We start from the raw sequence: 23417 nt of genomic DNA, 5'->3' as shown, positions 1-23417 counted from the left end.
GAAAATGATAAAAACAAATTCTGAACACAGACTGCATTCTGTCATCTTGAGTAAAAGTTATATATGCTAATGGAAACTTAAAACATAATGTAGTTTTAACAGCCTGGCGCATTCTAATGGCCGTGTAGTCCTACTGACAGAAACTATTAATACAAACTTATATCTCAACCAATTACATATTTTCTATAATTTTTTTTTATACTTAACAAAATTTAGATATTCAGTTATAAAATATAGTTAAGTTGTTCTTTAAGGTACAATGGTAGTAGAACTGTTGGGCTGAATTTGTAAGTGCAAAATTACAACTCACTGTAATGCTTCACCCTTTTCTCTGTAAGCATTTCAAGTCCCAGACAACATCACTTTCAGGAATAAATAGTGGGTTCCACTGTCATGTTATAAAACCAAAACAAATTTATGATTTTATAAATGATGTGTTCAGCCTCTGTGAAAGAAAGTGAAAATGTGAACATTCGATGCAAACTCAACATAAAGCTATCTGCATTAAGGCACATGTGAAATAAGATGACCTGAAAGTCAAAATAGGGACTGAATCGTTACCATGTTTCTCAAACTACAGCAAGCACAAGCATCAGCTCCCTTTGCATACATACTCTCCACAGTGGAATGAGACTTATAAAATGGTACACAAACTAACCGAGAAGTTACATGTATGTAGATATATATATATATATATATATATATATATAGTATGAGCGGTGGTGGTGCTGCGGTAGCGTTGTCGCCTCACAGTAAGACGCTGTCCAGTTCGATTCTCAGCTAGAGCGTCTTCTGCGTGGAGACATGCGTGAATGGGCGTACCTTTGTTGAAGGTTGTGCGTCAGGGCTGGTAACTCAGCATGTAAAAATCAACTACCAATAATTAGTGGACCGGAGTTCCGCTGTGGCGACCCCTGACCGGGAAAAGCCAAAAGACAACATATATATGGTATGCATTGATTTGGTCAAACGGCCAATTGTCAAACACATGTTCGACTGCAGAACGCCAGTTCAGCATAATTGCGAACACAATTATGTCGAAACGCCAAACACCCCCCCTTTTTGAACCATGGTAGCGCTTGTTTAGGTGGTAGAGTGGTCGGAAATGTCGAATTTCAAATTTCATACGACAGTCCGACCGTTCGACATCTAAATCTTCGACATATAAGTTCGAAAAACAGCCTGTTCGACAATTGGCTGTATGACCAAATCCATGTAAACCTACATATATATATATATATATATATATATATATATATATATATATATATATATATATATAAATAAAATGGTCATGTGGCTCTCTGATACATATAATACCCCCAAATAAGCCATACTAGTGAGCCTGTAAATATCATCCTGCTCTCAAAAAGGATAGCCACATTCTGTACATGTCTGATGTTGCAATAAGAAATGATACACATACTGGTCATAATAATGTCTCTAAACATGCTGCTGCCAGAGAAATGTAATGTCTCCTGAAAAGCCATATATTTTTTATTCCACAATGACTATATGACTGCCCACTCTTTCACATACAGCATTGCCTTCTAACTTTTACCTCAGACAGCCACCTTCTATGTACACTTCTGATGTTTGACTATGAGAAAAGTGAAACAAATAATGACCATAGTAATGTATTTCAGATTGTTGTTCTCAAACACACATAGACGACTACCCCAAAGAAGAAGTCATACAGCCAGAAAAAAAGACCGTTTCAGATGGATCATGTAACTGCATTCAATTTTTACCTACAGCAAACCTTAAAAGCAAAACATATACTTTACATACACATTTCTGATGCTTGTTTGTGAGGAAAATAAAAAGCATAGTGGTCTCAGTAATGAATTTCAACTCATTGTGAGCCGACCCCTAGGTAACCCATATAATGTACTTGTACCATATTTTCACATACACACACACACATACACACATACAAACACACATACAAACACACAAACAAACACACAAACAAACACACAAACAAACACACAAACAAACACACAAACAAACACACACAAACACACACACACAAACACACACACACACACACACACACACACACACAAACACACACACAAACACACACACACAAACACACACACACAAACACACACACACAAACACACACACACACACAAACACACACACAAAACCTCTCTATCCCACAAAATGAAAGCCAATTTCTTTGTATCCATAGGATGTTATTACTGTAACGTTTTGTTTCGCTATTGTCACAGTCTGTGTTTCAATCATTTGCATTATACATGGCTTCGTAGGGGCAATCACTTCACTGTGATCACCAAATTGCCCTTTCTTTTCATCCAAAGAATGCCCCCCTCCAACTAATGCACACTTCTTGCGATCACCTGTGAAGTGTTACCACCAGACGTGGAATAAATAGAATGCATTTCAACTTGTTGCTACAGGTGACTCGCCACATACTGACCTCTATAATTAAAAAATATATAGGACAGAATTGTGCTGTTGGCAGCATGTACTGCCACCACTGTCCACAGATGTATCCATTCCCCTGCCAGTAAACCATTAAACACACACACACCTGCAAAAGGAAACCATCACTGAAGATCAGAGCATCTGCTCCTCTGAACATTCTCGAGTCAAATGACTAGACACAGCAGGGGAAACCAGCAAGACTGGTTGCTCTTGGCAACCAATTCTGGATGCTTAGCATGCATAGTAATAGGATACTCATTGGCTATGCATGTCTATTACTAACTCAGAGAGGTTAAACAGAAAATTTATGATAATGAATGGCTTGAACATTCACTTCTGTGGTCTGCTTCCCATTCATTTTAATGGGAAGCTGAAAGTAATTATTTTGCTAGTGCAAGCACTGTACTAGTTAAATAATTATCACGCTGGTATCATAGACAACAGGATTTTTAAAATTTAAAATCAGTTTCATACTGATATCACAATAATAAAAAATGCTAAAACCAAGTTATCTTAGCAAACAAGACTATGTTCTTTTATAAAGTGCCAAAATGCATCAGGACCTGAAAAGAGTTACTGTAGTATCAAAACCTTTTAGAAACTTCATGCAAAACACAGTACAACCTATTTCACATTGCGAAACTGCCACAGTTCGAAATTTTGTATAACAATTAGAGAAGTGCTGTCATCTACTTTCATGACTTTTTAGTGCTAAGGATAAATTTTACTCTCTTGTGGAAACTATGGTGGAAATTGAAAAAGGGTAATTGTGAGGTGGAGTTCAGGGAAGAGTTAAGACAAGCACTGGGTGGCAGTGAAGAGTTACCGAATAGCTGGGTAACTACAGCAGAGCTAGTAAGAGAGATGGCTAGAAAGGTGCTTGGTGTGACATCTGAAAATAGGAAGGAGGACAAGGAGACCTGGTGGTGGAATGAAGAAGTACAGGAGAGTACACAGGGAAAGAGGTTGGCAAAGAAGAAGTGGGATTGTCAGAGAGATGAAGAAAGTAGACAAGAGTATAAGGAGATGAGGTGCATGGTGATGAGAGAGGTGGCAAAGGCTAAGGACAAGGCGTATGAAGAGTTGTATGAAAGGTTGGACACTAAGGAGGGAGAAAAGGACCTGTACCGATTGGCTAGACAGAGGGATAAAGCTAGTAAAGATGTGCAGCAGGTAAGGGTGATAAAGGACAATGAGGGAAACGTACTCACAAGAGAGGAGAGTGTGTTGAGCAGATGGAAAGAGCACTTTGAGGGGTTGATGAATGAAGAGAATGAGAGGGAGAGAAGGTTGGATGATGTGCGGATAGTGAATCATGAAGTGCAGTGGATTAGCAAAGAGGAAGTAAGGATAGCTATGAAGAGGATGAAGAATGGAAAGGCTGTTGGTCCAGATGACATATCTGTGGAAGCATCGAAGTGTTTAGGTGAAATGGCAGTGGAGTTTTTAACTAGATTGCTTAATGAAATCTTGGAAAGTGAGAGGATGCCTGAGGAAAGGAGAAAAAGCGTTTTAGTACCGATTTTTAAGAATAAGGGTGATGTGCAGAGTTGTAGTAACTACAGAGGGATTAATTTGATCAGTCACAGCATGAAGTTATGGGAAAGAGTAGTGGAAGCTAGGTTAAGAAGGGAGGTGATTATTAGTGATCAGCAGTATTGTTTCATGCCAGGAAAGAGCACTACAGATGCGATGTTTGCTCTGAGAGTGTTAATGGAGAAGTACAGAGAAGGTCAGGAGGAGTTGCATTGTGTCTTTGTGGACTTAGAGAAAGCATATGACAGGGTGCCTAGAGAGGAGTTGTGGTATTGTATGAGGAAGTCGGAAGTGTCACAGAAGTATGTAAGAGTGGTACAGGATATGTACGAGGGTAGTATGACAGTGGTGAGGTCTGCGGTGGGAGTGATGAATGCATTTAAGGTGGAGGTGGGATTACATCAAGGATCAGCTCTGAGCCCTTTCTTATTTGCAATGATGATGGACAGGTTGACAGACGAGATCAGACAGGAGTCCCGGTGGACTATGATGTTTGCAGATGACATTCTGATCTGTAGTGAGAGTTAGGGAACAGGTGGAGGAGACCCTGGAGAGGTGGAGCTATGTTCTGGAGAGAAGAGGAATGAAGGTCAGCAGGACTAAGACAGAATATATGTGTGTGAATGAGAGGGAGGATAGAGGAATGGTGAGGATGCAGGGAGTAGAGGTGGCGAAGGTGGATGAGTTTAAATACTTGGGATCAACAGTTCAGAGTAATGGTGAGTGTGGAAGAGAGGTGAAGACGACAGTACAGGCAGGATGGAGTGGGTGGAGAAGAGTGTCAGGAGTGATTTGTGACAGATGAGTACCAGTAAGAGTGAAAGGGAAGGTCTACAAGAGGGTAGTGAGACCAGCTATGTTATATGGGTTGAAGATAGTGGCACTGACAAAAAGGCAGGAGTCACAGCTTGACGGGGCAGAGTTGAAGATGTTAAGATTTGCACTGGGTGTGACGAGGATGGACAGGATTAGGAATAAGTATATTAGAGGGTCAGCCTAGGTTGGAAGGTTTGGAGACAAAGCCAGAGAGGCAAGATTACGTTGGTTTGGACATGTGCTGAGGAGGGATGCAGAGTATATTAGGGAAAAGATGCTAAGGATGAAGCTGCCAGGTAACAGGATAAGAGGAAGGCCTAAGATATGGTTTATGGATGTGGTGAGAGAGGACATGCAGGTGGTTGGTGTGAAAGAGCAAGATGCAGAGGACAGGAAGAAATGGAAACAGTTGATCCGCTGTGGCTACCCCTAACGGGAGCAGCCGAAAGAAGAAGATAAATTTTACTCTCTATTCAGGTAAAGTGAACACAAAGAGTTTCAAATGGGTGTGCTACATTAATCTCATCCGCTACCTTTATTATTATTAAAATTATGTACTTTTAATTTAAGTCTACAGTTATTCTTTAGCTCCAGTCATGCTTTAGTTTTATTAGCTTCAAGGTAGTGTGTGACACACATCCACAATTCAAAATATTTAAAAATAAATTTTACCTTACCACCTCAGAAACTTTCTTCAGCAAAGTTTAGAAACTTCCATACCTTCTGCATGAGAACTTGAAGATGTTGCCTGTCCTGTCCGAAGCAGCTGATCACTCTGACTCACCTCATGAATCGAAGATGAAAAGGTGAGGTTTGATGGTTGGTTTCTCTGCTTCCAGATGCACCTTCTCTTTTTGGCAGATGCCATCTCTGTAGAACAAAGAATTTTTGTTATACAGATCTTCACACTAGGAAATGCTTGGCCAGAATACTCATTCTAATATTTTGTTATTGGGGAGCATTTAACAACCCAGACTCATTTATGGCAAATTCTTATTTCTCCCTTTCATTATTTTCACATAAATGATAATCCTCTGCACTACTAAAAAGTTAAAAAACTCCAATTATGGGTCAACCCGATGGCGTAGTTTGCAAATGCACTTAGCAAATCATGTAACTCACTTATAACCAAGGTTGCCTCATGGTTATGGGATGGGAAAGTAAAAAAATAAACATTCTTAAGCACCGCTAGGAAGAGGAAGAACAGTGTATATAAAATAGGCAAATATATTAGTCTTTTGTTCTTGTAATGCTATTTAAGGTTTGACCTGAAATTCGCACAGCCAGATCACAAATGCCATCAATAGAAATTCTCAAGAATAAGACAACTGACAAATATTTTTGACAACAAATAGCCTTACTGAAAAAAAAAAGACCAACATCTACATAACAGAACCATTCTGAAGGACAACTGTACTAAGAAATGTTAAACTGAATTTAACAGCAGCATGTCACACTGACAAACTGTACAACTGTATACTCGTAGTTGCTGATAGATTTATTGAAACCAGCTGACCAAGTACTACTGTGAGATTATAAACATTTTCTTTAGAATACTGTCAGACACACTGCACTTCCTCAGCTGACTCGGATTCCAAAATGTCCACCAAAAAGCACTCTGGAACCACTTTTACAGTTTCAGAACTTTGTCCTTGATGAAAATATTATTTTCCTGTATTGAAGCCTTCTTTGTCTACAACGTTATCTCTTTCCAGAGAAAACCAGTTCCCAGCAGGCTGAAATGTTCTTTCATTGATAGAATAGTTGTAACTTTTTCTGTTGGGTTAGCCATTTCCCTCTAAGCTTGAATATCTGTGCACATTCAATTGCTTAGGATATCTCAAGAAGCCTCTATTGTTTATGCCATTTGTTACAAAACATTCAAAAGTATATTTTTTATTCCAAACAAGCACATTCTGTTAAGCCAATTCATCACATGCTATTCTAAAAAATAGTCACACTGTTATTAAGCTTACCAAACCTCTGTTACTATGAAGGAAAAACAATACTTTGGTTTTACAATATGTCATGCAAGCACATTCTTGCTATTTCTTCCTGCATTTGCAGGCTCTGTATTTTATATGCTATTCCTAAAATATCACACTGTCAGTATGAGAGATAGCAGTTTTACCAATACATGTTCTTACTGTGAGACCAAATCACATACATGCCACTTCTATGAGGGGAAACCAATTTTACTTGATATAATTCTATCAATTCCCCATTTTTAATTTGAAAACCAAAACATTTTGAATTAAAATTTAAACTTTGAATAGTACAGAAAACTCATGTCTTCATTGGTGATGTTACGTTCTTTACCACTTACATTAGTTACAATAGATACCTAATCAGCAGTCTTTTTAATACACAGTTTAATATACATACACATTACTTTGATCAACAAAGTAATGGCTACTAAGGAATTAAAACTGTAATACTCGTATTTCACCATTCCGAAAACAACCTATTTAACTAATGACTCCAGTCACTGTACCATGTATTCCTAGCCTTTTCAGATACTAGTTGTATTCTACTTAAATGCTGCTTTAGGGATTCTATCTTGTCTGGAATACAAGTACAGCACTCCTTGATCAGAGCACAAAAAAACATTTTGCATCTGCTGCATTTATGTCAAGACTGTAAATCTATGACTGATCTAATGTACTAATACTGTTTCCTAATTCTTTCTTTCTCCTGACATTTCTTATTTTAACTTTAGATAATTCTATAGTAAATGTCATTGATGGTATTACATACCCTACATAATAGGTTCCTTCCCATTCCATATGCTTTTGTACTGCAACTGCAGTATTCCCTAGTTATTGTGATATTGCATTCACTGATCCCTACTGGTTTTGATCCTGTTTGTTGTATACATACACTTCCTTTTGGAACTATCCTTACTTTTAAGGTTAGAATATCTACTTTGTCTGGTTTACCACAACTTTATTCCTGTTACTATTTTTTTTAGCAAATCTTTTAGTTTGCAACCTGTATTCTTAGGACCAATGGTCCAATTAATTCCTTTACTTTACTCGAACACCAATGCCAAGGAAATCACTGTTAAAGCAGCTGTTCTTATACTTGAAAAATACTGGAAACTTTCCACAAAAGAGCTTTTATTACACTTGAAGTGTGCAACTATTCATACACTTTTCGTCAGGGCTCCTTCCCCAACTTCATCAGAAACAACAACCCCTTAAAATAATGTGTCTTTATATAGTGCATCTAGGCGTCATTGACCAATATAATTAATTAATTGATTAGTGTAATTAACTTCAATGACCTAAAATACATCTGTATACCTAAAATGCATCAATATAACTAAACTAATCAATAGAGGTCAATGCGTAATGATAATCAGTACAAAATAACATTATAAAACAGCGCTATAAAATAACATTATGAAGTAGCACTATAAACACTGCGTGAACCTCCCTACCAATATAGGCCTGTGGGTTTGAAATGCTTTTGTTAGTATAAATTGTGTATTTAAATGTTGCTTGTCACAATGGTGTTTACGTAATATACTAGAGCTATGTTTGAATATTTTTAATATATACATGTAATTCTTGATGTTTTTAAAGTTTATTAAAATAATAATATATTGGTAGGGAGGTCATTGAAGTTAATTACACTAATCAATTAATTAATTATATTGGTCAATGACGTCTAGATGAACTATATAAAGACACATTATTTTAAGGGGTTGTTGTTTCTGATGAAGTTGGGGCAGGAGCCCTGACGAAAAGTGTATGAATAGTTGCACACTTCAAGTGTAATAAAAGCTCTTTTGTGGAAAGTTTCCAGTATTTTTCAAGTATAAGAACAGCTGCTTTAACAGTGATTTCCTTTGCATTGGTGTTCGAGTAAAGTGGAGTTTTGCGTGTTGGGGAAGTTTTCGTTTAATTTTACAAAGTTAATTCCTTTACTTTGCCCTTTGGCTATTTCTTAGCATATTTACTTCAGTATTAAAAGCAAAGCATCAACAATGGATAAAAGACCTGAACTGTCCCTGCAACTTGTACTTTTGAATCAGTCCTGCACTATCAGTGAACCCTCTTCTAGCCCAGATTGCCATATGAAATGTTAGAATTTACTACATAAACACTCATTACTGGATGTAAATACTGCAAAACATGTTTTACAGCTTCTAGTTTAGCCCTCTGTGCTGACAGGTATCCTGGTAACTTAACCATAATTGGTTTCTCTCCCTTTTGCAATGTCACTATTGCAAACCCAGCATAGCACTTCCCAACCTTCCAGAAGCGTGCACCATTCACATACACTGTAGGAATGTCTGACTAATCCCTTCTATTATTTTATCATTGTCATTTAGCAAGGTTTTGATGGCCAAATGTGGAGTTTGAACTATAACTTCCAAGAACATTGTCAAATACTGTGTTATTCCCCAGTAAATGGCCAAAACTGTTTAATGCAAGTATGATATCCTTTTTCTACAGGAGTCATTCTACTGCTACAAAAAGTAACCCGTGTTAACTTTGCCAATTCCCAGGGATACCTCGTATGGCCAAGACTGTAATAAAACCACTGAAAGTGTGTGCTTTCCTGCTGTTGCTTGTAAAACAAAAGTTAATTTACTGGTGGGAGCTATTAGCTCCATTCCCTGTGCCAACTTCTGCTTTAACAATTTAAATGCCCTTTTTCTGTGCGACTCCATTGTAGAGTCAACTCTTCTTTTTGATTTGCCTTATGCAAATCAAAAATTGTCAAAGGCTTTGGCAATTGCAAAATGCCCCTCATCCTTTCCGGACAAGGAGTCCTCCCTGCCAATCTGATAACTGTTTCTACAAATTTTACTTTTTGTGACAAGACCTGTATTTTGTCTTTGTTTACTTTGAAACCTGCCTCTTGCAACTGTCTCAGAATTTTTCTCAGCTGTGATATGTGTTATTTCAGTCTCTGTTTGTTTAGAACCTAACCTTGTCATCTTTACTCTCATCCTGTAAGAATGTTCCTATTATCTGATGAAAAATAACAGGGCTGTTCTGAAAAGCTTGAGGTAATTTTATCAAGACATACTGTTGATTTTCAAAGGTAATGTAATCCCTTAATCAAAACTTTTAACTTCCCACAGTCTGTTTTTGTCTATAAGGTCTGAAATTCTCTCTAACTTGTATTGTCATGCACTGTTGGTTAACACTCAGTTCACTTTGACCCTCTGTGTTATCTTCCTGCAACTTTTGCTTCCTTTTTGACTTTTTTCGTCAGAGTCCATTGCAAATACTCCTTTCTCTATCTGCTTATTTGTCCATTTTCTGTAGTATACACAGCCCTGCTTGATATGTCTCAGTTTTCTACAGAGAAAAACATGCACTTTGTCTATCATCAGGGCTTCCCGTAGCTAGAGGGTCTGATGCCGCTCTCAGTACATCCCTGTTCACATCCCCCACCTGTCTACACTTACCCACGTCCTACTGCACTTGAAGTTTTAAACCCATCTTCATCAGTACCAAGAAAAAAAATGCTGTACTTAAAAATATGTTCATTGTCATGCTCTGCCTGTTCTAGCATCCTGTCAGAAACTGTAATATTAAAATACTCTAATAACTTTGTAGTCAACTCTAGTGACATGTCCATACCTAGTACAAAGCTGTTGCACTATATTAGCTGCTATAATCTTTAACCCTTTAAATCCCAACAGAACTGTATTTCTTAACTTGGCTGTTATTTCTGGTATACCCTACACAACATAAATGCGTATGGTTACTCTTTTTTTTTTTTCAAACTGGCCATACCCAATATGTCTTTCTGAGCACTTCAGTTGCATCAGCTGAATTGGAATTCATTTCATCTTTAACCCATACATTTGCATGTTTCTGTCATAACCAATTCTTTACATTTTGTACATTTGCACAAAGTACAGTTTCAAATTCAATTTCAAAAATTGTCAAATTCTTACAAGTGTCACCTGTGTGCACTACTGTACGTTCTGCATCATCAGCTCTAGGCAAAATGCCTAAAACAGTTTGCATATACTTTCTAACCTGTATGTCATTGGCATATGTTTTTTTATTAAGCTCTGTTGATAATTTCTTATCTCTATTAAAGGAATTCGACTGCATGCAGTAGGACTGAAACATTTCAGCTGTCTCTACAGCCTGTAAACTTTTACCATGATTTAACACAGTTTTAAACAAAAACAAGGAAATCTGTCTCCACAGTTCAATTGAAGTTTTATACTTTTAGTACATACTGATCAAAACAATGAATGCATTTACACAAACTTTCTCACTTATATTTATACCAAACAATGTTGTATTACATTTAACATCAGTACTGGCTTGTTTATTTATTTGACATTTAACAGGGTTAGTCCGACTGGGCTGCAGAGCCCCTTTTTCAGCAGAGACACAAGGAGAAAAGCTCCACAGATAAACAAATACAAAAACAAAACATCATACAATATTAACATACAAGTGTATATACACAGAAAAAAAACAGAACACAACTTATAATGAACATGCTAGATTACAAGAGTAATACTGAGGGTTTAAATAGCCACAGTACATATTAAGTAAATAAAATGTAATACAAAAAGTTAGATCCTAACAATTACCATCAGAGAGAAATTCAAGGTAGGTAGAATATTATAAAGACCTTAAATGAGTAGTTGTGGTAAAGAGTGTGAGCCAAGAGGGGAAGAGGAGGAGCAGTTGTTTAGGTGGTAGTGATTTGGGGCAGAAGAGTGGAAGTTTTGTTTTTTTTAGGATTGAGAAGTAGTTGATTATTGGTCAGCCATTTTTCAACTGAAAGGAGGGAATCTAGAGTAAGAGCAAGGAGGTGGGGAAGGGTATCGGAGCACAAGATAATAGTGGAGTTGTCTGTATATTGTATTAGTGAGGTGTTTGGACAGGAAGTATGTAGGTTACAGCAGAGTCTCAATTTTCTGAACTAATAGGGACCTAGGATAGGTCGGATAATCAAACTGTTTGAACAATCAAACATATAACTGAACGGAATAAAAAACATCTAAAATCTTGTTTTTTTTCTGCACGCAGGAATACGCTTTTCAATCATTAAGTGACTCCAGTGGAAAATAAAGAATATTTTTCACAAGCGAGCTGGCTACAAGCTCAAAAAACATGCTCAAGCAAATATGTATAATGTTTACATATTCAGATTTTATGAATTTTCCTAACCGAGAACTTTGAAAGGTTGGTTCTGATAAATGACATTTTGGATAATCGACTCTCTACTGTATTTGTAAAAATATTAAAAAGATGAGGTTCAAGGATTGACCCTTGGGGACACATGCTTGGATTGGAAGGAAGGGGGAGGAGGAGAAAAGTCATCTGATGGACTGGAATCTGTCGGAGAGGTAACTGGAGAACCATAGTATAGTAGAAGAGACAGGTTAAAGGAAGAAAGGTTTGAGAGCAGTATGGTATGGGAAACAGTCAAAGGCTTTAGATAAGTCAAGGAAGAGGCATGAGACTAGCTTGTTATTGTCCTGTGCTTTGGCGATATTCTGTGTAAATGAAATGAGAGCTATAGAGGTGCTGTGGTGAGGACGAAAACCATGCTGGGTGGGAGTTGACAGGTTGCCTTGTATGATGTGTTCGAGAAGCTGGTCATGAATACATTTTTCTAGAATTTTGGATAAGGGGGATAGTATGGCTATAGGTCTGTAGTTGGTTGGTTCAGTTGAATTGCCACCTTTATGGAGGGGTATAACTTAGGATTTTTTTTCAGATGTCAAGGACTGTGTTCTCTTGAATTGACCTGTTTACTAATATGGAGACTGGATGTGCAACAGAGTTAACTGCAAGTTTAAGGAAAACAAGAGGTAAGTTGTCAGCAGAGGGGGACAGGTTTTCAGGTTGGTAAGAACGGATTTGATACATGCAGTAGGGACAGGTTTTAAGACAAAACTGGGTGGAAATGGTACAGGGAAAAGGATCAGGAGGGGAGAGGGAGGTGTTAACTTTTTTATAGACAATCCCAAATCACAGGCACTACTGGAGCAATCACCACAAAACGACTCAAATAAAAAACACGTTTTTTTGTCTAAAATGTTTGCTAGAGGGGCTGTCTTAGATCCTTCTGCTGCTATGATGGGTTTTAGGGGAGGGTTTTTAATGTCTTTATACACCTTGGGGATACCGAAAATAGGTATTTTCGGTTTGTCGTTCTGTAAATATTTAAAATTACCTACATCAATAACCCCCTCAATCAGGGGGTCGTAATTAACCTACACCAATAACCACCTCAATCAGGGGGTCATAAATAGCCAGATCAATCTTCTTATATGCTATGTTGATCTCATTTCTTGAGACCCTAGCATACATATGTCTCAGTGTGCCCCAAAATGTCCAGCATCTTGCCTTCATACAAAATGGAATCCATAAGTACTACTCCCCCCCTTGTCTGGTTTCATGACTCTAGTTTTTATATTTTTATATATATATATTTTTGTACTGTTAAAATATATTCCACTTAAAATTTTTGTATCCAAGTTTTTAAGTTTTTTTTTAAAACAAGTAGCGATTTTTTATTAACTGTGTTTAGATTTGACGATAGATTAAACTTATGAAGAATGTGTTTTATAATGAAGATTTGTTTTGGTATGTGAATTAATGGAAAGAAGTTTATGACTGGTTGGGTATTTTTGAAAACCATATAAAAGGGGAGGATTTGGTTAGGATGTTATCTGATGAAGTCTGTTGTGGACGAAAACGTATTGAACAGTGTTTTGCGAACATTAAATTGGATTAAAGCATGGTTTTTATATAAGAGTCATCTTGTGGTATTTGCTCCAGTAGTGCCTGTGATTTGGGATTGTTTACTGTTTTTTTCCAACACTACTTGCCTCTTTCTTTTGGAATTGGTTCTAACTTTTTTATAGAGTCGATAAAGAAGGAATTAAGAAAGGAGGCAGTGTCTTTTGTTGAGCTGTTAGGACAGGGGATGGGGGCAGAAGGGCTGCCTGGAAGTAAGCGTTTGTTGATACTATTCCAAACCTTTTTCGTGTTGAAGTTGGGGTTATCTAGTGGTTTTTGATTGACCTGTTTTTTGGTTAGGTTCTCAAGTTCTCTATAGGTTTGGAAATGGTGACGGGAGTTTGTTTTTTTCCAGGTTTTCCATGAGCTGTCTCATTTAAGCATTAGTTTACAGGTGGATTGGGTTAACCATGGAGCAAAGTTTGTTTTAGTTCTTATTTTCTTAGTGGGGCTAAGGAGTTTAGGATATTCAGGGAGGTGTTTTTAAAACTGGAGACAGCCTCACTGAGAGGGAGGGCATAAATTAGAGAGTTTACAGCTGTCTTTGTATTGGTGAGGTTTTAGCATATGAGGTGAGTGTAGTAACACGTGGGTAGGGAGATGGTCACTGAGGGAGTCACGTAGAGTGGTTGCACTGTGATACAGATTTGGGTTAGAAGTGAGGATCCAGTTAAGGATAGTTGCTATTACTTGTGTTTACTGATACAGGTGAGAGAGGCGATGAGAGAATCCAAAGAGATTGATGCTAATATTGGGAGAGTAGAAATTAAGGGAGTTCCAGCCAATATTGGCATCACCTAGGATAATAGTCTCATAAGAGATGTTTTGAAATGGCCAGATGAGAAAGTGCTCGACGGCAAGGATGTTGTTGCCAAGTGGGATATAAATTGCTACTATGGCTAGGTTTTTGTGATCATTTAATTTACAGTTAGAAATAAGAATTTCAACAGGATGGAAACTGGAAGGAGATGTAGGCAGAGGATGGACAGAAAGTTTGTCAAGAGTATATAATAGCTATACCACTACCTCATTTCTTGTGTCTATTGAGGCAGACAATGTTGCAACCAGGGGGAGGATTTCAGTCTGTAATATGGGGTTGTAACCATGTTTCTGAAAGGGTGACAATGTCAGGGTTGTAGAGAGACAGATAAGGGCATGGAAAAAAGTAACTTTGTTAGCAATACTTTGAATATTGAGGGAGAGTATTTTCAAGGTTTTGGGGTGTGAGGCTGAGAAGTTTAGATAGGCGGTATATGGGGGGGTGAGGAGGGAAAATGGTCAGGTAATGCAGTGGAGGTGTTAGAATGGTGAATATGGGTACTTCTTGTTGGGTTGGAGGGTGAGCCAGAGTTGGAGTAAAGGGAGAGTATTTTCAAGGTTTTGGCTGTAAGGTTGAGGAGTTTGGATAGGGGGTACAGGGGGAGAGAAGGAGAATGGTCATGTAATGTAGTGGAGGTGTTAGAGGGGCGAGTATGAGTACCTGTGGTTGGGCTGGAGGGTGGGCCAGGGTTGGAATGAATATCGCTAGCCAGCAGAAGACTGGAAAGGAGGATTTGTATGCTGTGGTAAGGGGGCTGTAGAAGAGAAGTTTGGGTTTAGGTTTTGTGGGGGAGAGGGAGAAGTATTTTAAAATTCATGCAAGACAGTTTAAAGTGAGTAAACAATAAGGGAGCTATTAGGAAGTTTATAGAGGTTAGTGGATTGTAGTGATTGAGGGACATAACAGGAGAAGAGTGGGAGTGGTGGTAGTGGGAGTGATAGGAGGTGAAGTAGGAAAGAGTGAGTAGAAGGACGGAGTTAAGTAGGATGAGTAACATATTGTATGTTGAGTGAAAGAAGTGAGGGTAATTTAGAGTTAATTAGAGAAATAGGGTGGAGGAGGTAGTTCTGAGTGACTGGATAGCTAGTATTGGCTAGGAGGAGGAACTTGAGTGGTTGTGGGGGAGTGGTTAATTAAAGTGAGTGTATAAGTTTGAGGAAAGTGTGGGTGGGAATGGGGGTACAGTAGGTGAGTGGAGTGAGCCCGAGCGAAGCAAGGGCGAACAGATAAGGTTCAGCCAGGACTTGGAGAGAGCTGTGAGATGAGAAAAACAATCAACCAGCTAGTCCAGGTCAGTACTCAAAGGTGTTTTTTATCTATGTGAACTCAAAAGCAGAGTTGGTAGAGCATCAGGGAGGTAAAATACAAAATAAATGCAAAGCCTTGGAAAACTGTATATTTCTGTTACAAAAAAGGGGGGGAAGGGAGGGGTCCAGTAGTGTACATAGCAGAAGAACCAATGAGAGTATCACAGAGAGAAGATTATATTAGAGTTGTGTTAGCATTCAGTTTGAAGAATCATGTCTGGGGGGGGGGGGGTCCAGTAGTGTACATAGCAGAAGAACCAATGAGAGTATCACAGAGAGAAGATTATATTAGAGTTGTGTTAGCATTCAGTTTGAAGAATCATGTCTGGTCGTGGTAAAAGAAGATTATAATACACCTACACTACTCACAGTCTGTTGATAAAAGTAGGACTTGCAGTAGTTTTTTACTGGTTTGTACGGGGTTCCAGTATACGCATTCTTGTATGCAGGTAGTTGCTTCAGAGTTAGTTTTTTGTTGAACTTTTGAATGTGGTTAAGGGACTATAAGGAAAGAGAGAGATATGTTAATATGAAGCCAGAAAAGAGCGTAAGTGAAGTAAAAAAAAAAAGAATAAAGTGGGACTAGAAGACAGACAAGAAAATACCACAATTTAAGTAGTTTAGCTAAGCAGTACTTAATCAAACAAATTAATTAAGATACAAGCAGTGATAATTAATAAGAAAGTCCACCTGTTCACTAATATGAAATTCAATCCATCACCACCTTAATTTCACAGAATGCAGTCACTGCTAGTACACTTTTCCAGCTATTTGTTGCTACATAGTAATGCATGCCAACAGGACTTAGCAACATGGTGGCAGGACATAAAATTACAGTAAAATCACTCAGTTTCCACATAATACAGTAACAGAATAGGCACTCAAATAAGCTAAGTAGTAAAATCTAACTAACACAGGTTGAAACAGCATGTCATTGGACTAAACAACATGGTGGCCGAACACCGATGATAGCACTCCAATCCAGTTTAAAAGAAGTAACAGCAATGTATTCTAGTAAGCTATTTAACAAAATCAGACTAAGTCAAGCTGAAACAGTGCATTTCCAAACTGTAAACAGTAAAAGGTCATTACTTCCTTAAAGTAATAAAACTTGCAACTGCCCACTAAATAGGAAATGACCGAGACAGCATAGATATTTTACAGGTGGAGTTATACACTTAAGCAATTTAAAAGCAGTTAGCAGCTTGTTTATACCACTGACATAATAATGTCCAAACTTTATCAAGAGTCTGTTTCAGTGTATGGCACAGAATGTGTGCATCTAGCACTTATGCCTTGTTGGTATCCATGTTATTTCAGAAAGAGGCTTACCGTTTTCAGAAATGGCTAACAGGTGATCACTAACTGGTAACCAAAAAATTCAGTAACCTTGAATCGTTGGATATTTGCATAAAAGTCTTTATTCCAACACAGGACCAATACAACAACAAAGAAAGTCTTCACCATGGAACTAAGCGCTTTCACCCTTTCGTCCTAGGGCATCATCAGAGTACAAATTTTAGTAAATTCATCATCCCTTAAATACAGATTCTACGTAATTAATTAATTATACAATAATCTAATTGAAATGATTAAAACCATTGCCTTTTAAAGTAAAAGGTATGATTGAGGTGAACATTTAAAGTCATAAAACATGAACTAGAGCATAACCTATAATACTATAAGTATTGTGCATAATATATATATCTACATTATTCATATAAACAGAGCATATGTTAAAAAACCAGAACCATAATGAAATGTAGAATAAATAAAGAATAAATAACAAGTTATTATAATTTGTAAAAATATGGAAATTTGAAATTGAATAAATATTGTTTAAATATTGTTTAAATATTGTTTGCTTAAAATATTATATTATATTATTTAATTTGGACGTGTTTGTTATAAAACTACTATGTTATTAATAAATAAATAACTATAGTGTATATATATATATATATATATATATATATATATATATATATATATGTATAAATATATAAAAAATATGTAAAAATATATAGAAATACTCAATTGAAATAAATATTGGGAATAAATTAATTAGTAATAACTTCATTTATAAATATACCTGAAAAAGCCCTTCTAGGCATGTGATGATGTCAGATAGAGGGTGTGTAGCTGGTTCATCTTCTAATGCTGACTCTAATGCTGACAATAGATGCAACAGTGGTCAAACTCAGACTGTACGTCGTATGGACATGAATAGAAACAATCCCTTGGATAGGAATCTGGATTTACATGATTTTCTCTCAGCTCCTTCATTAAACAGAGATGGCTCAGCAGCAACAAGGGACTTGGGTACTTTGAATTCACGTTTCACTGAGTTTGAAAAAACATTAAAGAATTTTAAATCTTTACAGATGGACAATGCGTCCTTAGAACGCTGTTTGGAGTTAAAACAGGTCCTAAAGGGACTACGTATATTTAAATTGCCTAATGGTTTTTTGGAAGGTACACCATTTTTTACTGAATTGATACAATTGTTTGATAAAACTGGGTTGGAACTTTTGAAACTTATTATTCGAAATAATACAGATAAATTAAATGTTTTAAAGGAAAGGTTATGTGTTTTAGACAATGACATTAAGGCTGATTTATTATTTGAGCATAATAAATTCAGAATGGAAAACATTTTTAAAGATATGGACAGATATATTAATAAAGGTTTGGAAATTAAAAATATTAAGATTGAGAGAGATAGTCATGATTACAGAAACAACAGAGCGTATGTGCACTTTAGAGAGTATAGAAACATGAAGCGTATTAGCCAGAATCATGATAATTTTAGTATTGATAGAGTTAGAAATCGGTTTAATTCAATTGATAATCAGGACAATACACATCGAAGTAATGTTAATAATGGTAATAATATTAACAACAATGATGAGGGTTTACAGTCAGATTTTTTAGACCAGCCAACTTTAAGAAGGTCGGAAAGAATAAGGGAGCGACAGGGCAGCTACAATCAATACATTCCAAGGAATTACAACAATTGAGGCTCGAGAATGTCCAGATGGTGACATTAACTGAAATTGATCATAATATTGATCATGATATTGTAGATACATTTAACAATTCACCCTCTGAGGCTATAACCCAAGTGAAACAATTTAATAACACTGTAAACTCCCATATTACCAGTCTGTGTCAACATGAGGTAGTAACTCAGAATTTGATTGACTGTAAAATTGTCACACATTTAGGTTTTAATTTATACAATTATACTAAAAAGAATTTTGATAATAAGTATTTGGACTTGTTTAGTAAAGGGTTCACATTTGTCCCTACTTTTAAGTTAGATATTGGTAAAGTTTTAATACATTTAAAAACATATACTAGGCTTTTAAATTTGAAAGTATTTTTTCAAGACTCAAATGGTTTGTCTCATGATTTCCATAATTTTACACTTAAGCGTCACAGTACCTTTATTCCACCCCAGAATTACATGATACAAGTTTTTGAAAAACTTTGTGAGACACATATTAGAAGAACGTGAGAAGAACACTTTTAAGTACAATTTAACATCAGCTGAAAAATTTTGTCTCAAGGAATTAACAAGTTCTGATAAATTCAGAATCATGAAACCAGACAAAGGTGGTGGGGTGGTTATTATGTTGAATGTTGACTATGAAAATAGGATGCTTATACTTTTAGATGATGAGGTAACTTATGAAAAGGTTAGTAGGCATGAAGTAAACAAAGCCTACAGTAAAATTGACTGGTTAATTTATGAATACTTAATGGATGGAAGGATTGATTCCTCGGTTTATCAGTATATTTCTGTGGAATTCCCTAAAATACCATCTATTTTTGGGATTCCCAAAATTCACAAACACACTGATAATCCTCCTTTTAGACCAATAGTCTCAGCAATAGGTTCAAAGACTGAAGCTTTAGTGGCTTACATTGATTTCAAGTGTAAGGATATGTTAACGAGACTACCACACATTGTAAGAGATTCATGGCATTGTCTTGATTCCATTAGACAATTCATTAACAATGTTGACGTTAACTTTGACTTTGTGATGGCTACTGTAGATGTAATTAATCTTTTTACTGTGATTCCACATCAGGAAGGCATTGAGTTGTTTGAAGCATGCCTCAACACACATAAACAAAACGACAGTATTGAGAATCGGTTGATATCTGAGATGTTAGAATTAGTCTTGGAAAACAATTTTATATATTTTAATGGTTGTTATTTTAGACAACAAAAAGGTGTGGCTATGGGTGCAAAATGTGCCCCTATTTACGCTAATTTAGTTTTGGCTGCATGGGAATCAGAATATGTTTTTACCAGTAGTTACTGGAGTAAGATCTTATTATATTTACGTTATTTGGATGATATTTTGATCTTTTGGAGAGGTACTGAGGCCCAGTTTAATGAATTCATCACATACATAGGACAAACAACAGATTTTTTAAAATTTACAAGTCATATTTCTAATAATACAATTAACTTTTTGGACATTACAATTACCTTGAAAGACAACAAATTTGAATTCAATATTTACAGGAAGAAGACATACTCCAATTCATTTTTACATTTTAACAGTTGTCACCCTGTCCATCAGAAAAGAAATTTGGTAAAAGGACAGATGGTGAGGTTGTCTAGAATTGTGAGTAATGAGGACATGTTTAGACAGGAACTTGAAAAACTACAAAACATGTTTACAAGTAGAGCCTACCCGGTAGAATTTGTTCGTAATATTGGTCAGGATATTTTGATGAACAGATTGGTGTTATACAAACCTATTTTAAGACATGGATTAACATCAAAAGATGTCTCTAAATCTAAGGTTATAGGACATGACACTTTTGTTATTCCTTTCAATGAAAAATCAGATCAAATTGTTAAAGGGGTACATGATTCATGGAACATCATCATAGAATCTAACAATGAATTAGTTAATATTTTAGGAAATAAACCCAAGGTTACGTTCAGCAAAGGAAAAAGTTTAAAAAGTCTATTTGAAAATTGTATGAATTATGATTTGTTTATGAAATCTAAGATGAATAAATGTGGTGCATGCTGCATATGTAGATTCATTAATAATGGACCATACCTCTCAATTACCAATTATAAGAAGACCATCAGATGTCCAGGAGTATGTGACTGTAATTCAGTTATGGTAGTATACGTAGCTTCTTGCACAGGATGTCAAGCATTCTATGTAGGGAAAACGAATAGAAAATTAAAAACGAGAATTATTGAGCACATGAGTGATATTAGAAATCACAAGCAGACTAGTGCTCTATACAATCATAGCATTGGTTGTGCTAATTTTAAAAAATTCTTGTTTTTTGTCATCGATAGAATTGTTTACAATAAAGCACAACAAGGTGGTGACACCAAAAGCTTATTAGAAGCTAAAGAATGCCTTTGGCAACTTAGATTAAATGCAAGTAAATATCCAGGTATTAACGATCAAATATCTATTGCTAGTATACTCAAGCTTAAATCACAGTTTATTTAGGAATTTTCATAGCCACCAAATTTATTAAAATTTATCAAAATTTATTACAATTACAATTATTTTTACTCACTATATGGTCAGGTTTTTAGTCTATGCAGTTAAAGAATTGGCTACTATCTGTTGTGCAAGTATATGTTTTACAATTTACAATTTATATTGAACAAGTTTTTATATCATTATATGTCACTATTTAATGATTATTAATTAGTTCTAGCATTATATATCTCTTTTTTATGCAAAACTACTTAAGTCAAGTATATTTATAAATGAAGTTATTACTAATTAATTTATTTCCAATATTTATTTTAATTGAGTATTTCTATATATTTTTACATATGTTTTATATATTTATACATATATACATATATATATACATAAATATATATATATATATATATATATATATATATATATATATATGTGTATATATATATATATATATACATACACTATAATTATTTATTTTTTAATAACATAGTAGTTTTATAACAAACACGTCCAAATTAAATATAATATAATATTTTAATCATATATATATATATATATATATATATATATATATATATATATATATATACACACACACACACACTATAATTATTTATTTTTTAATAACATAGTAGTTTTATAATAAACACGTCTAAATTAAATAATATAATACTTTAATCAAACAATATTTAAACAATATTTATTCAATTTCAAATTTCCATTATTTTACAAATTATAATAACTTGTTATTTATTCTTTATTTATTCTACATTTCATTATGGTTCTGTTTTTTTAACATATGCTCTGTTTATATGAATAATGTAGATATATATATTATGCACAATACTTATAGTATTATAGGTTATGCTCTAGTTCATGTTTTATGACTTTAAATGTTCACCTCAATCATACCTTTTACTTTAAAAGACAATGGTTTTAATCATTTCAATTAGATTATTGTATAATTAATTAATTACGTAGAATCTGTATTTAAGGGATGATGAATTTACTAAAATTTGTACTCTGATGATGCCCTAGGACGAAAGGGTGAAAGCGCTTAGTTCCATGGTGAAGACTTTCTTGGTTCTTGTATTGGTCCTGTGTTGGAATAAAGACTTTTATGCAAATATCCAACGATTCAAGGTTACTGAATTTTTTGGTTACCAGTTAGTGTTTCGTGGTTTGTTAACAGGTGATCACTGCCATTTCTATGAGGGAAAACCAGTTTTACTTTATATAATTCTATCAAGAAACAGCAGCAGTCATCATTCATAAATGGCTTGCTTGTACAACATTAGAATACACAAAAGAAACGAACATAATTAAAGAAAAAAAAACGGACAAATTTGACAAAAAAGCTCATCATTATGTTGTTTTACTTTATATAATTCTATCAAGAAACAGCAGCAGTCATTATTTATAAATGACTTCTACAACATTAGATTACACAAAAGAAACTAACATAGTTAAAGAAAAAAAAATGTACAAATTTGACAAAGAAGCTCATCATTATGTTACACTAATCACTATTCATGCTGTAACACTGTCCTATTTTGGTCCAAAAAATATTTTAAAGAAGACTCAATTCCGAAGTTTATTTGTACATAATTTGATTTTCTCTCTCTCTCTTGCACTGTACTTTGACAGTCAGTTTTGGAGATCACAAGCTTTCAACAGATGTCTCTCTCTCTCCATTTTGATGCTATGAAGGACCCAACTGTTGGCGCAAGCTGAAGTAATAAAATATGTATGCTATTCTGGTCTACAACGCATCTCAATTTTCTTTCCTTTAGTTATTATTTTCAATATACATCTCCACAGCATCAGCTCTGGTGAGCAATCCAGAAATTGTGCACTATGGTTGCCTTACTCACCTCACAACCAGGCCTGAATATATTGCAATAAACTCTTTTCACCTTACTTCCAGAAAATTCAAATATCCTCCTCCCTAGAAAGCATGTCTGTCTTCTTATACAGTACTGGCTATATTCTCAACTTTGCTAATAAATGCACTCTTTAGTTGCTTGCTGCTCTGGCTCCAATTTAAGCCTCTTGATATTAAAGTTATTTAGAAGCCAACTTGTCTTTTCTTGTTTCAGTTTATCAACATTTCACATATTAGGCATACTTTCATGACATATGCTGCTCCCCTCAGCTGCTGTTTAAAACAAGCTACAGTCTGGTCTTGCATCTTGACTTCATAAAAGAAGAGCCGAAACTAGGGTATATGGTGAAAGGAAGACAGAAT

General features: G+C 35.5%; 1 protein-coding gene across 2 annotated transcripts in view; it reads right to left on the bottom strand.

Moving 5' to 3' along the window:
- Window positions 1-20864, bottom strand: part of POP1 (POP1 homolog, ribonuclease P/MRP subunit) — a 1346230-nt gene extending 1325366 nt beyond the window's left edge. For both annotated transcript variants that reach the window (XM_044065635.1, XM_044065636.1), the window contains exons 1-2: window positions 20771-20864; window positions 5530-5679 (exon numbers count right to left, since the gene is read on the bottom strand). In XM_044065635.1, the coding sequence (XP_043921570.1) occupies window positions 5530-5677 (148 nt within the window). In that variant the 5' untranslated portion in view covers window positions 5678-5679; window positions 20771-20864. The remainder of the gene's footprint in view (window positions 1-5529; window positions 5680-20770) is intronic.
- Between the last annotated feature and the right edge of the window lie 2553 nt (window positions 20865-23417).

Source organism: Protopterus annectens, chromosome 3.part0 (assembly GCF_019279795.1).
Source record: "Protopterus annectens isolate FY-2018-M chromosome 3.part0, PAN1.0, whole genome shotgun sequence".
In the NCBI taxonomy this organism is placed as follows: domain Eukaryota; kingdom Metazoa; phylum Chordata; order Ceratodontiformes; family Protopteridae; genus Protopterus; species Protopterus annectens.
Note: the sequence above shows the minus strand (reverse complement) of the source record. Positions and strands in the feature narration are given on the sequence as shown.